At 44.2% G+C, this 12241-nt stretch overlaps 1 protein-coding gene across 4 annotated transcripts in view; it reads right to left on the bottom strand.

The window, feature by feature from the left end:
- LOC111150419 (glycerol kinase) overlaps window positions 1-9322 on the bottom strand; it is a 76902-nt gene extending 67580 nt beyond the window's left edge. For all 4 annotated transcript variants that reach the window (XM_022507852.1, XM_022507849.1, XM_022507850.1 and 1 more), the window contains exon 1: window positions 9114-9322. In XM_022507852.1, the coding sequence (XP_022363560.1) occupies window positions 9114-9191 (78 nt within the window). In that variant the 5' untranslated portion in view covers window positions 9192-9322. The remainder of the gene's footprint in view (window positions 1-9113) is intronic.
- Between the last annotated feature and the right edge of the window lie 2919 nt (window positions 9323-12241).

Here is a 12241-nt window from a genome sequence, read left to right as displayed (position 1 = left end):
AGAGCGAGCGAGCACAGGCAGACAGAATGGCTGGCAGAGGCAGAGGGGGAAGCAGGCTTCCTGCAGAGCAAGGAGCCCGATGCAGGACTCGATCCCAGGACGCTGGGATCATGACCCGAGCCGAAGGCAGCTGCCTAACCAACTGAGCCACCCAGGCGTCCCTCTTTCAGAGTTCTGAAACTGCGCAGAATATAGATACCATCTCTAGAGGTTTAGGAGCTGACCCTGTGCAATACTTCCAAATTTGTGGCACACTTTCTAGGTTTCCTATTTTTAGAATCATCAACTTGCTTACTGCAGCACTGTCCAAGAGAAATACAATGCAAACACTTACGTAATTTTAAGTTTTTTCATAAAAAAAAAAAAACAGTAAAAAGAGGCAGGTGAAATTAACTAATGTTTTATTTAGGTCACTATAGCTAAAAAATTATCATTCTGACAAGTAATCAACAGCAAAAACTATTAATGAGACCTGCTACTTCTTTTAGAAGCAAGTCTTTGAAATCTAATATATATTTTATGCTTATGGTCCGTCTCAATTTGGACTAATCACATCAGAAGTGGGCAATAGCCACATGTGGCTAGTGGATATTATACAGGATGGTGAAATTCTGCAGTACTATTTTTCTCATACATCTAGGTTCATGTGAAGAGGGTTTTTTTGGTTTTTTTTTGTTGTTGTTGTTGTTTTTATTTATTTGACAGAGACCATAAGTAGGCAAAGAGGCAGGCAGAGATAGAGGGGGAAGCAGGCTCCCCGCTAAGCAGAGAGCCCGATGCGGGGCTTGATCCCAGGACCCTGAGACCATGACCTGAGCCGAAGGCAGAGGCTTAACCCGCTGAGCCACCCAGGCGCCCCCTTGTGAAGAGTTTTAATGACTGTCTGTCTGTCTGCAGATAGACAAATGTACGAAGAAGGCTAACGATGCTTCACAGTACTTTCTGCCTGGATGGTTATGAACTCTATGTGAGAACACAACGCCCAGTAGCAAGAATGCTAGTCTGATGTTTTCTAGCAGATTTCAAAAGCTACTGTCAACCAAAGATGGCGGTGGCTATATAGCTTGTTTTATAAAAGTTCTAGCATAGTCATTGTTTAAAACTCATTAGGTGGCAAAGGAGAAAAACCTCAAAATTACAGATATTCCTCACTTTTTTCTCCCTTTTCGGATTTGAAATTCACCGAATTTAAAAGTCAGATGCAGGGGCACCTGGGTGGCTCAGTGGGTTAAGCCTCTGCCTTCAGCTCAGGTCATATCTCAGCGTCTTGGGATCAAGCTCCACATCCAGCTCTCTGCTCAGCGGGGAGCCTGCTTCCCCCTCTTCCTCTGCCTGCCTCTCTGCCTACTTGTGCTCTGTCTCTGCCAAATAAATAAATAAAATCTTAAAAAAAAAAAAAACTTCAGATGCACAACAGCCCAGAGTCGTAGGCTTTCTTTAAGAAAATTAATTAAAAGGAACATTTGAAGGCACAAGGAATCTGTAATTCCTGGAAGACATCGCTGAGATCCTGTGAGCTCACATTTTCAAAATATGCCCCTTACATCTCCAGGACCCTTCAGAAGCTCGAAAGGAGGGACAGGGAGCTCCAGCTGAGCCTCTGGGCCACACCATACCTCGGATTCCACATTTTATCGACATTAGCTTCCAGATTTAGGCCCTCTCAGAAAAAATATTAACGGGGCGCCTGGGTGGCTCAGTGGGTTAAGGTCTCTGCCTACAGCTCTGGCCATGATCCCAGGGTCCTGGGATCGAGCCCCACATCGGGCTCTCTGCTCAGCGGGGAGCCTGCTTCCCGCACCAGCCCTACCCGACGACGCCTCCGCCTGCCTCTCTGCCTACTTGTGATCTCTGTCAAATAAATAAAAATTAAAAAAAAAAAGAAAAAGAAAAAAGCTTAACAATGGAGTTCTAAGGCAAAAAACAAATGTATGACACAAACTGAACCCCATGGCCCTAACATTTACTTACAAAGTAAGCTCCAGAAGATTGGATAATACTCACCAACAGGACAAAATTCTGAGTTTTCTAAATGCCAATTCAGTGCTTTTCCAGTACAAAATCATGTTAATACGCATTACAATCTTTTTGTCCTCCATTAAGTGTCAGCAAATACCAAGTTTTAGGACATAAAAGGAGAAAGGACACCTCACTCAGACCCATAGGGGTCAGAGAGACGGGCTATTAAAAGAAGTAACTTCTAGGCTAAGACTTAAGGTGGACTGGAAGGGAGTGCGGGTAGGCCTAGGAAGGGATGGGAGGCTAGACTGAGGTGGGGAAAGCAGCTACCATGTGTCCGTGGGGATCCAGGTGAGACAGCGGAGGGCTCCCATCAGAGAGGGAGCAGCAGTGAGGACTGAAAGAAACTGAAGGGCATTGCTGAGAGAGATTTAATTTATGATACAAGCAATTAGATGCATCAAGGGTTTGCAGGGGGAGAAGTAAAGGAAAAGGGGACACTCATGGATGACGGGACAGGTTAGCATTGGCAGTGTTTACAAGACACAGGATAGGGTAGGAAGGGTCATTGTGGCACACAAAGGGGTTAAGGAGATTGCAGAGTTCATTTTAGATCATGTGTTGTCTGGGGTGTTATTTGGGCATAGACAGAGAGATGCCCAGTGGGCAGTTGCTTCTATTTTAGGTGGTAAGCTTTAAGAATTACAAACCTGGTTACAAACCTGGAACTAGTAGATAGGTAAGTCCTGGAGTTCTAACACACACCACAGTGATTAGAGCCAACAGTGTTGTATTAAAAGCTTCAAAGGTGCCAAGAGACTAGATCTTACTTGTACCCACCACAAAAAAAAGAAATGATAATTCTGTGACATGAGAGAGGTACTAATGCTACCATGGTCACTGTATTACGATACATAAATGGATCAAACAACACTTGTACACATTACACTGATACTAGGTTACATGTCGGTTATATATTAATTTAAAGAGAGAGAGAAAGAGAAAGAGGTGGATCTGTTCTCAGAATTTTGTGTTCGTCAGAGAGGTGGATGAGAACTTCATGCTTGGTGTAACAGGGAGGCAAAGAGCACCAGCCCGGGAAGTACAGAGAGCTGGGGGTACAGGGTCAATCACCAGTTCTGCCCATGTCAGCGGTTTGACTATTACTTTTTCTGAACCTTTACTTTTCCATCCATCAAAGGATCAAATGGAAGAATTTATGGAAAGTATCTCACACGGGGCAGGCACATCGTCCGCCTCCAAATGAGGAGACCTCCGCTGGTACTACCATTACTATTTCCATTACTATTACTGCGGCTACTACTGTCAACCAGCCGGCAGTCCAACTGACCCGTGGAGGTTGAGGACTCAAAGCCACCGTATGCATCTCTAAGCCCGAATCACTTATCAGTTCCAGATTCTGTTTTATGGGGAGGGCAATTACAAACTGAAGAGAGGTTTAAAAAAAAAAAAAAAAGGAATACTGACCATTTAAGTCCTGAATGATACTAAGGGACGCCTGGGTGGCTCAGTCAGTTAAGCACTGGACTCTTCAGCTCAAGTCTTGATCTCAGGGTCCTGGGATGGAGCCTATTACAAAGGGCTCCCTGCTTCTCTTGGGAGTCTGCTTGAGATTTTTTCCACCTCCTTCTCCCTCCTCCTTGCTCCTTCCCCATTCCTGTGTGCACACACATGCATGTGTCTGTGTGTATGCTCTCTCTCTCAACACATAAAAATTTAAAAAAATTTTAAGAAAGAAGTGAATGTAGAAATTTAGCAGTGCAGGCACATAGCATACACCCCCAAAATGTCACCACCACTGCTACAGCTACTACTAATGCTTATTATTATTATTAGGGCTACTGATACTATTGCCTTCAAGTGGTAGAATTAGAAGTTACCAGCTCTAGTCACCACTAAGCATAAGTCATGACTCAATTCTAGCTTTTCAGGAGAGAGCGAGCTTAAAAAGTGAAGACACAAGGACAATTACTTTTATAAAAACTATCTAAGAAGGACTTTCTCAAACAATGCAGGCCTTCCTCATCTGAGAAGGACAGCGGTAAAGAGACAACATGCTGTCCTTACGAATAAACTGTCCCTTGGGGTCCTAAGATGAATTCACTTATTCTTGCTCACTCATCCTATGACTAACTGAGCCATCATAAACATGCACATTCATTTCCCTCCTCATGTGATTTCCCCACGAGCCTACACTTTTACACCACACTCAGCTTCACTATGTGATAAAACATTTTTCAGGAATGTAAACTCCCCCTCTAGAACTCTATGATACTACATAAATTTGAAAGACCTAAAATAAAAATACTGGCTACAAATCTATTACTTTGCCAACGTGACCACAAAAGGCATCCTGGCATCTTCCAACAAGCCCAGAAGTAAGGAAAAGACAGCAAATGACATTATATTTTTCTAGCTATAGCTGCCAAATTAGACTTTTTCCAAGCCTCCACAAATTTTACCCTTCCTAGTCTTCCAATCCTAGAATTCTAGTCAACACATCTGAAGGGCTCAGATGTCATCATGTAAGGAGCACCCACTACATACATGTGAAGTGCTGTGTTAGGCTTTGGGGAGGAAAAAACAGATACCATCCTGCCCTTTAAAGAGCTCAAAATTGAAAGTTCTTAACATGCAATGCTTATGGGAGACAAGAGAACAAGGGGATGGCAGCTCTGTGATGAGACAGTGTTCTTGCCATTTGTGTAAGGTGATGGGCAAGAAAATAAGCCAACCTGGTGGAAAAAAGAAAACACAAAAGAAATACAACTTATCACAACAGTGGCCTCATCCTACCTAGGAGCAAATTAGTTTTTACCAAATTTCATGAGTTCCCAGCCCTTTATGGGTGCTTATTAATATTAAGTATGTCGAATGAAAGAAGTAAAGTGGAAATCAGTCCCTAAGCCTTAGGAGATCTCAAAGTCTGATGGAACAACTGGGGCCAAGGCAATGGTTTGTGCCAAAACAAGCATGGAACTATAGATCTAGCCATGTTTCGGACATGCGGGCTACTGGAACAAAATGTTTGTGCAACCCTTATCCAGGGTGACTACACCTGAGCCCTGCCCAGAACCCACTGAATCTGAGTCACAAGATCATCAAAACCAGAAAGACTTATTCAAAGGCAACTTTGTTTGCTTTGTTTTGTTTTTACATACTGCAAAACAAATGTGTACATATATTTTTCTTGGTGAAGACTCATCTGTGATTGTACTCTGAATGGACACCTGAAAGGTGGGTAAGTGGGCTTCCCCAGCCTCTCATCTCCCCTTCACAGCACTCCAGGCAGCTGGGAAGCCTAAGGCAGGAATTAGGAGGACAGGCTTCTGAGTGAGACAGAGCTGGCCTTGAATCCTAGTTCCACCCGTTACTCTGTGACCTTGGGCACAGGAAAGGAGCCTAATAATACTACCTACACCATGGTTGTTAGGAGGATTAAATGAGATAATGCTAGAAAAATCCTCAATTGCTGCATCTAACACATTTCAAGTCACAACAAATTCCAAGTCTTTGCTTTTTGTAACATCCAACTTAATCGGGGGAAAAACAAAGTTACCAAATTAAAGAAGGAAGTTGACTGTTCCAGCTGAAACTTTATAGTCTTCTAAAGAAATGGCCCCTCCTTAAAACCTGTTACACTGATTCTCTTTCCAAGAAGTTCCTATTCTGTAATCTGAGTAATCATGTGCCAACCTCAGTTCACTTTCCTATCAGACAAGTATGAAATTCTTCCTTTAGCACAAAGCCTATGCATAGGGTCGCAGGGGGGACTCTGACAACTAGAAGTGACCATGTTCTTAAAAGGCAGGTCTACTACTAAAATAGAAGAAATTAAATAAATATACCCAAGTCAAGAAGTTTTAAGATTTTTTGGCAAGGTAAAAAAAAAAAAAAAAAAAAAGACAACAAAACTGGAATCAAATTTCAGTTTACCTATTAAAGAGAAATAAACATCTCTTCAATAAATACATAGCAAGTGCTCCCTGTAGACAAAACACATGTTCACTTGCGGTGTTGACCAAGATGTTTTAAGGAACACAGAGACCAAGACTTCAAAAGAGGTCCCTGCTCCGAAGCAGAGCAGGTATATGATTATAATACAGAGCAGGTGATAAGAGCTAGGAAGAGAGGTTTTAAGAAAAGTAGGATAGGAAGGGGTAGAAATTCCAAGGTTTGAGGAAGACCTGCTAGGAGATGGCAGTTAAGGCACCATTTGGAAGCAGACTGGAATTTCAGGCAGCAGATATGAGGAACAGGGGAGGAGGCAATTTGCTCGGATGAAAGAGCATGAATAAAGAAATCTTGTGTCCATCATTGGAGAAAGCTAACATTCCTATTACAGAAAAAGGAAGAAGAAAGCTTGCAGAGGTTATGGGTCTTATAAAAGTGGAATGAGGTACGCAAATCTGATGAATAATGGTCAGGAAGTTGTTCAAACACCTTTAACTTTGCAAGGTTCCTTATGACAGTTCACATTCACTGTATTCTTTCCTGAGAAGGTAAGCAATGAGTTCTGAGTCAGAATTACAACACAGAACAAAACGATTGGAACAACTCCTGGGAATCACCTTAGGATGGAAGCACTTATTCAGCAAATTTATTATCTGTATTTTGCAGGGAGTTGTTTAGCAACCACTTTCCTTATAACCAAAGAAGAAAACATTTCGCTAAACCGTTCCTAAGTTCTGTTCCACTTCACACAATGTCTAAATCTTTTATGGACATGTGAGGCATGCCTTCATATTTGTTTCTCAAGAAGCAGAAAACTTAACTGATCAACTTTTATGCATCATTCTATAAGCAGGATGGGAATCTGAATTTGCACCTTAGCTTACTCAATGAGATCATGCCATACAGAGCCCAGTAAAGAGAACCCAGCTTCTGGGAGCTTAGGTTGTTCATATCATACACTGAACAAATTATTGTGATAACTTGAAGTTGACAAATTCTTTCCCCACCAATGCAGAAAAATGCCTCTTGGGCAGCAGAATTTGAAGAATGACCTACAATAGATAAGACTGCTGAGCTACATGGACGTCAACAGTGAAGAGTCAAAAGGAAGACAAGCACAGTAAGGCTGGCTGCTAAAAAGGAAGCCTGCAAAGTTCTGAAATTCTTTACCCATATTCACAGAGGGCAAAAGCTGTATAAACTTGAGAATAATCACCACGTTGAGTTTGGCCCCGACTGAGCTTTATGAACTAGTTGCCAACATTTAAGAGAAAAATTTCACTGAGAATTCTAGACTATCAGCTTTTCTTTAAAAATCTGAAGCTCTCCTCTCTCTCTCTCTCTGCCTGCCTCTCTGCCTTCTTGTGATCTCTGTCAAATAAATAAAATCTTTAAAAAAAAAATCTGAAGCTCTGGCGACATTGCCTGGTGTTCCTGCTTGGCAGCTGTAGGCTATCCCCTTTGGCCTGAGTCTGCTCTCTTCTACCTGGCTGGCCCCTGCAGGCATTGTGTGGGTAATTCTTAAATAGGATTTCAAAAAATTAACCCACAGTTAATAAACATGTCTTTTTTTTTTTTAAGATTTTATTTGACAGAGAGAGACACAGGAAGAGAAGGAACACAAGCAGTGGAGCAGTGGGAGAGGGAGAAGCAGGCTTCCTGATGAGCAGGGAGCCTGATGCAGGGCTTAATCCCAGGACTCTGGGATCATGACCTGAGCCAAAGGCAGACGCCTAACCAACTGAGCCACCCAGGCACCCCAACACATGTCTTAAAGATCTTTCTTAAATTGGGGAGATGGTAATGATGATTGTGTATTTTATATATTAATCAAATCCAGTTAGATTATTTTACTTATGATTCAGGATTACTTTACATTTGTATGAAAATAAGACAAAGTGAAAATAAGATATGAAAATAAGACAAAGTGAAACCTGCCCTGGGTGATCAAAAGATAAGCAATATAAGAGACAGTAGAACTACGTCTTGGTAACTCAAACCAGGGTAAGTCATTAACATTAAGGGAGACTCACACTAAAATCGTACTGAAAGCTTTTCACTTTAGACAAGAGAGACAAGTATCAAAATGAAGGCACAAATACAGGTTTTAGTCAAGTGGTCAGCTCAACAGAACTTGGAAGAAACATATAAACTTCATATATAATGTATACATATATATACACAGTATATACACATACAAAATAACGCATGAAAAAATGATCTGAAGTAAAGACAGAGCTAAATAATCATTCAATATTTACATCAACCTGTCAAATGAGTCAAATGTCCATTGAAAGCTTGAGTTCTTAACCATTTATTTCAATTACTTTTATCTTACTAAACTCAGTCCTACACCACTTTAAGAGCAAGTTTCCTAATTGCACAAAACATATTAATAAGCAGAGTCCCTTAACTAGCACTCCGTTGTGATAAAACTGCTGTCATACATGGTAAATAAAAAGGGAAACAGAATTCTCCTATCATTTTACGCTGTGAAGCACGGAGAAAACCATCTGTAACCCGCAAAGTACCAGAAATTGAAATTTTCGAGTATCCGGAATTAAGTAAAGATGCCGGTAAAAGCAGTGTAGTGTGACTTTTTCGTAAGGTGTTCTGCGCCCCCCCCACCCCCCCCACGCCAGCATTCCACCTTCTGCAATTTCTGTGGGAGAGGATGACAACGCATCCCCACGCCAATACTATATTCGTTCTACTGCTCCAAAGGACGCCGTGTTAGTCTACCAAAGCCGTGACACAGCTTTCGCCCCATCCAAGGACGTCCTGCGCCCCGCAGGCCAAATGCTCCTGGTGAAGCCCGCACTAGCGGTCAATGTGGCCACCTGTCCCTGGCTGCAGGCGGGCCGCTCTGCACGGATGCTCGGCGAGTCGTAGCTCCCTTTGGGGGTGGAGTCCCCTATTAGTAGGTGACCTGGCTCCACCACCAAGGCCAGGGCTGCTCAACTCGACCGCGGGGGTTGCGAGAGGCCGAGGTCCCCCAGGCCCACGCAGGGTAGCTCCAGCGTGGCAGGTCCCGGTCTGGGGGCCTTGGCCTCCACCCTTTGCCTAGCGACCGGGCCCGGGGTCGGGGAAGGCGCGGGATGGGGACAAGAAAACCAGCCCCGAGGTCCCTGGGCTCCCGCCTCGGCTCAGCGCCTCCTCAAATGTCACCCTAGGCTCACCAAAAAGCGCGTTGAGCTGGTGCCCTGGTCCACTGCCCCCACCAGTGGCCCCAAAACTGCTTTCTTCGCGGCTGCCATGAAACCAGCTTCGGGTCAGCGGGCTATCGCGGCCCGTTTCCCCGGTGACGGCGGCGGGCGGGGGAGGGGCAGACGGCGAGCCTTGAAGGCGAGGCGGCGTGCACGGCAGAACGCTCGGACAGAGCTCCAGGCAGCCCCTTTACCCGCGCGGAACCCTATCACCCCGCCCCTCCAACCCAGACCCCGCCCCCAAACGCGTTCTCCACGACTCCGGGGGCGTGGCGGGGCGGGGGGGGGGGGGGGGGGGGGGGGGAAGCGCTGCCTGCCCGGCGAGCCAATTAGCGAACGCGGAAAGAGGCGGAACGCTCCGACAATCAGAGGGCGGTGAGACGTCACGGGGGCGGGGCCTGGGCGCGGCGGAGGCGGTGGCCCACGCAGCAGGTCACGTGGGTTCCTGCGACCCGGCGGCCCAGCCATTCGGTTGCAGGGCTGGGGACGGAGGCGGGTGCTGCCCTTTGGCTGGGAGCGCCGCTGTCTCTTGGAAAAGGGCCCAACTCCCAACCCGCCCCCTGGGGCTTCCTTCCGCGAATGGGTCCCAGAGTGCAGAACTGCTGGTCCCTCTGGTGGGCTGTGCAGAGCACGACGTGAGTCGTTCTTCTCGATGGAACTGGTCAGGCCTTCCCGCTCTTCCCACGCCCCGCCCACCTCCCCTCTCCTTGCCCTGGATAATAATTCCCTGTGCGGGAACTGGCCCCATGTAGCGTGACCTCCAGAAGCACAGCGAATCCCCATTTCTTTGTACGCTTTTCAGGGACAAGGAACGCGGAAGTTCTTTCGGTTTAGCATTTAAGGGAAGCGTATAGCATCAACCTCCCGGTTACTTAAGCTGACAGTCGGGAATCCAGCACCTCCCTGTCCTGATGCGCCCTTGCTCCTCGCTTGACCTCGCTCGGGTGTCCCCTCCCTCCCACGCAATTTCCTCTCCGTGTATTAACTGCTCTACATTGCAAAAGGCGAGGAAAGGGGCTCTCTCATTTGACCTTGAATTTACTTTGCCAGGATCCTTTTGAGTCCTCTTTCAGGGGCTTTTCAAACTTTGAATCAAAACCCGCTGTGAGAAATAGTTTGACAACTCCAGGTGTGTGTGTATGTCCGCGCGCATGTCCGCATACATTTTATATTTAATACATGTATTTATACATAGAAATAGTTTATGCATATTAACGTTATTGAGAAATGTTTTTAAAACAATTTATCTTTCCATGTTACACATTCTGCATTGTCTTATTCTATTGCATATCATTTTATCAACGGAGTAAAGGAGGCAAAATTGAAAACAACAAAGGCCTTTATTTGGGGGCTCAGAATTCTGGAGAAATCAAAAAAGGGTCTTGGTCATGAAAGGAAAGCAAGGGGTTTTTATGAGCAAGAAGGAAGGGGTGATTATATGATTTAGATAAGGAAGTGAAAAAAAAACTGCTACTTTGGTGCTAACCAGTGGAGGCACTTCTGATTACTATCTTATCGTTTTATTGGTGCCATCGAACAAAACTGTCTCTGGTATGTATTAATTCACTTGACTGGGTTCCTAGGATCTGAATGCCAGTTCCTGTGTTTAAACTTTATGACCAACTGTATGTAAAATAGTTGCTGCTTCTGGCCTACTTCAAGAGTTCATGAGTTGGAAAGAAAAATGGAGCATTTTGATCAAGATTTTTTTTTTCTGGAAAAATATCAGAGATCAATATTATTCCCCGTTAACTGGAGTTTAAATGTTCTGAACCTTAAGAGGTCTGCTCTGTATCTCAGGAACTAGTCTTTTGAAAATAGGTATATTCAGTTAACAGTTGTGTCTCATTTAGGGAGGTGGTCTTGAAAGGGGGTTCCCAAAGTTAGGCCCATACTGTGCAAGCAATCAGGTAATTTTTTAAAAAGCCTCTCTATGGAAACAAAAGAAAAACAAAGGAAAAAATGTTACTGGTTGGAGCAAATTATAAAACCATTGTGGTCCTGAGTGCTGCCAGTGAGATTTCTAGATATCAAGTTCATACCATCTTCAGAGGGAGAGAGAGCAGACGGTGGCACTCTGATAAATTTTCCTAGTTTGCAGTCTGAGTATCTCTGGTGATCTTTCTGAATGGCCCATACAGCAAAAGGCATGAAGACCGTCTAAACACGGGCTGTTGTGACAGTTTCTCTGAAGTTTATCTCTCAAGTTGTCTAGCTCCAGTTTGCAGGGCTTCAGGAATGGCAACTTTTTTTTTAAGATTTTAAATATTTATTTGACAGACAGAGAAAGCAAAAGGGGGAGGGGCAGAGGGAGAAGCGGACTTCCCGCTGAGCAGGAGCCCAATGCAGGTCTGGATCCCAGGACCCAAAGCCAAAGGCAGACACTTAAGCTACTGAGCCACCCAGGCATTCCCAAAACAGCAATTTTAGTTCTCAGTGATTCCAAGTCAAAAGAAGGAAAGAAAACTAGAAACCTTAGTTGGAGAATCACAGCCAGATATCTGAGGACACCAGAATTCAGGATCCAGCACAGTTTTATGGGGAAACAACAATCCTCAATCAGAACTAGAATCTAATATCTGAATATGTGTGTTACTGCAGTTTTTTTTTCTCTCTTTAAAAAGAAAACTACAGGCCCAAAATGGTGTGACTTATGCCGAGTTCCCAAACTGGAACCTAATACCTAATGTAATTTCAGTTTCAATCTCCCCCAGAAATGTAATTTTTTTTAATTTAAATTCAATTAACATATATTATTAGTTTCAGAGGTAGGGGTCAGTGATTCATCCATCTTATATGATACCCAGTGCTCATTATATCACCTGCTCTCCTTAATGTCTCCATCACCCAGTTACCCCCATCCTCCTACCCCCCTTCCCTCCAGCAACCCTCAGGTTGTTTCCTATGATTAAAGAGCCTCTTACCATTTGTCTCCCTCTCTTTCCCTATGACCCTCTGTTTTGTTCTTAAATTCCACATATGAGTAAGATCATATGATAATTTTCTTTCTCTGACTGACTTATTTCGCTTAGCAAAATACCCTCTAGTTCATTCCACCTCGTTGCAAATCCAGAAATGTAATCTTAACTGATGGGTCAGTC

This window comes from Enhydra lutris, unplaced genomic scaffold, assembly GCF_002288905.1.
Source record: "Enhydra lutris kenyoni isolate GAN:26980312 unplaced genomic scaffold, ASM228890v2 scaffoldscaffold23, whole genome shotgun sequence".
Classification (NCBI taxonomy): Eukaryota; Metazoa; Chordata; class Mammalia; order Carnivora; family Mustelidae; genus Enhydra; species Enhydra lutris.
This window is presented reverse-complemented; position numbering and strand designations above follow the sequence as displayed.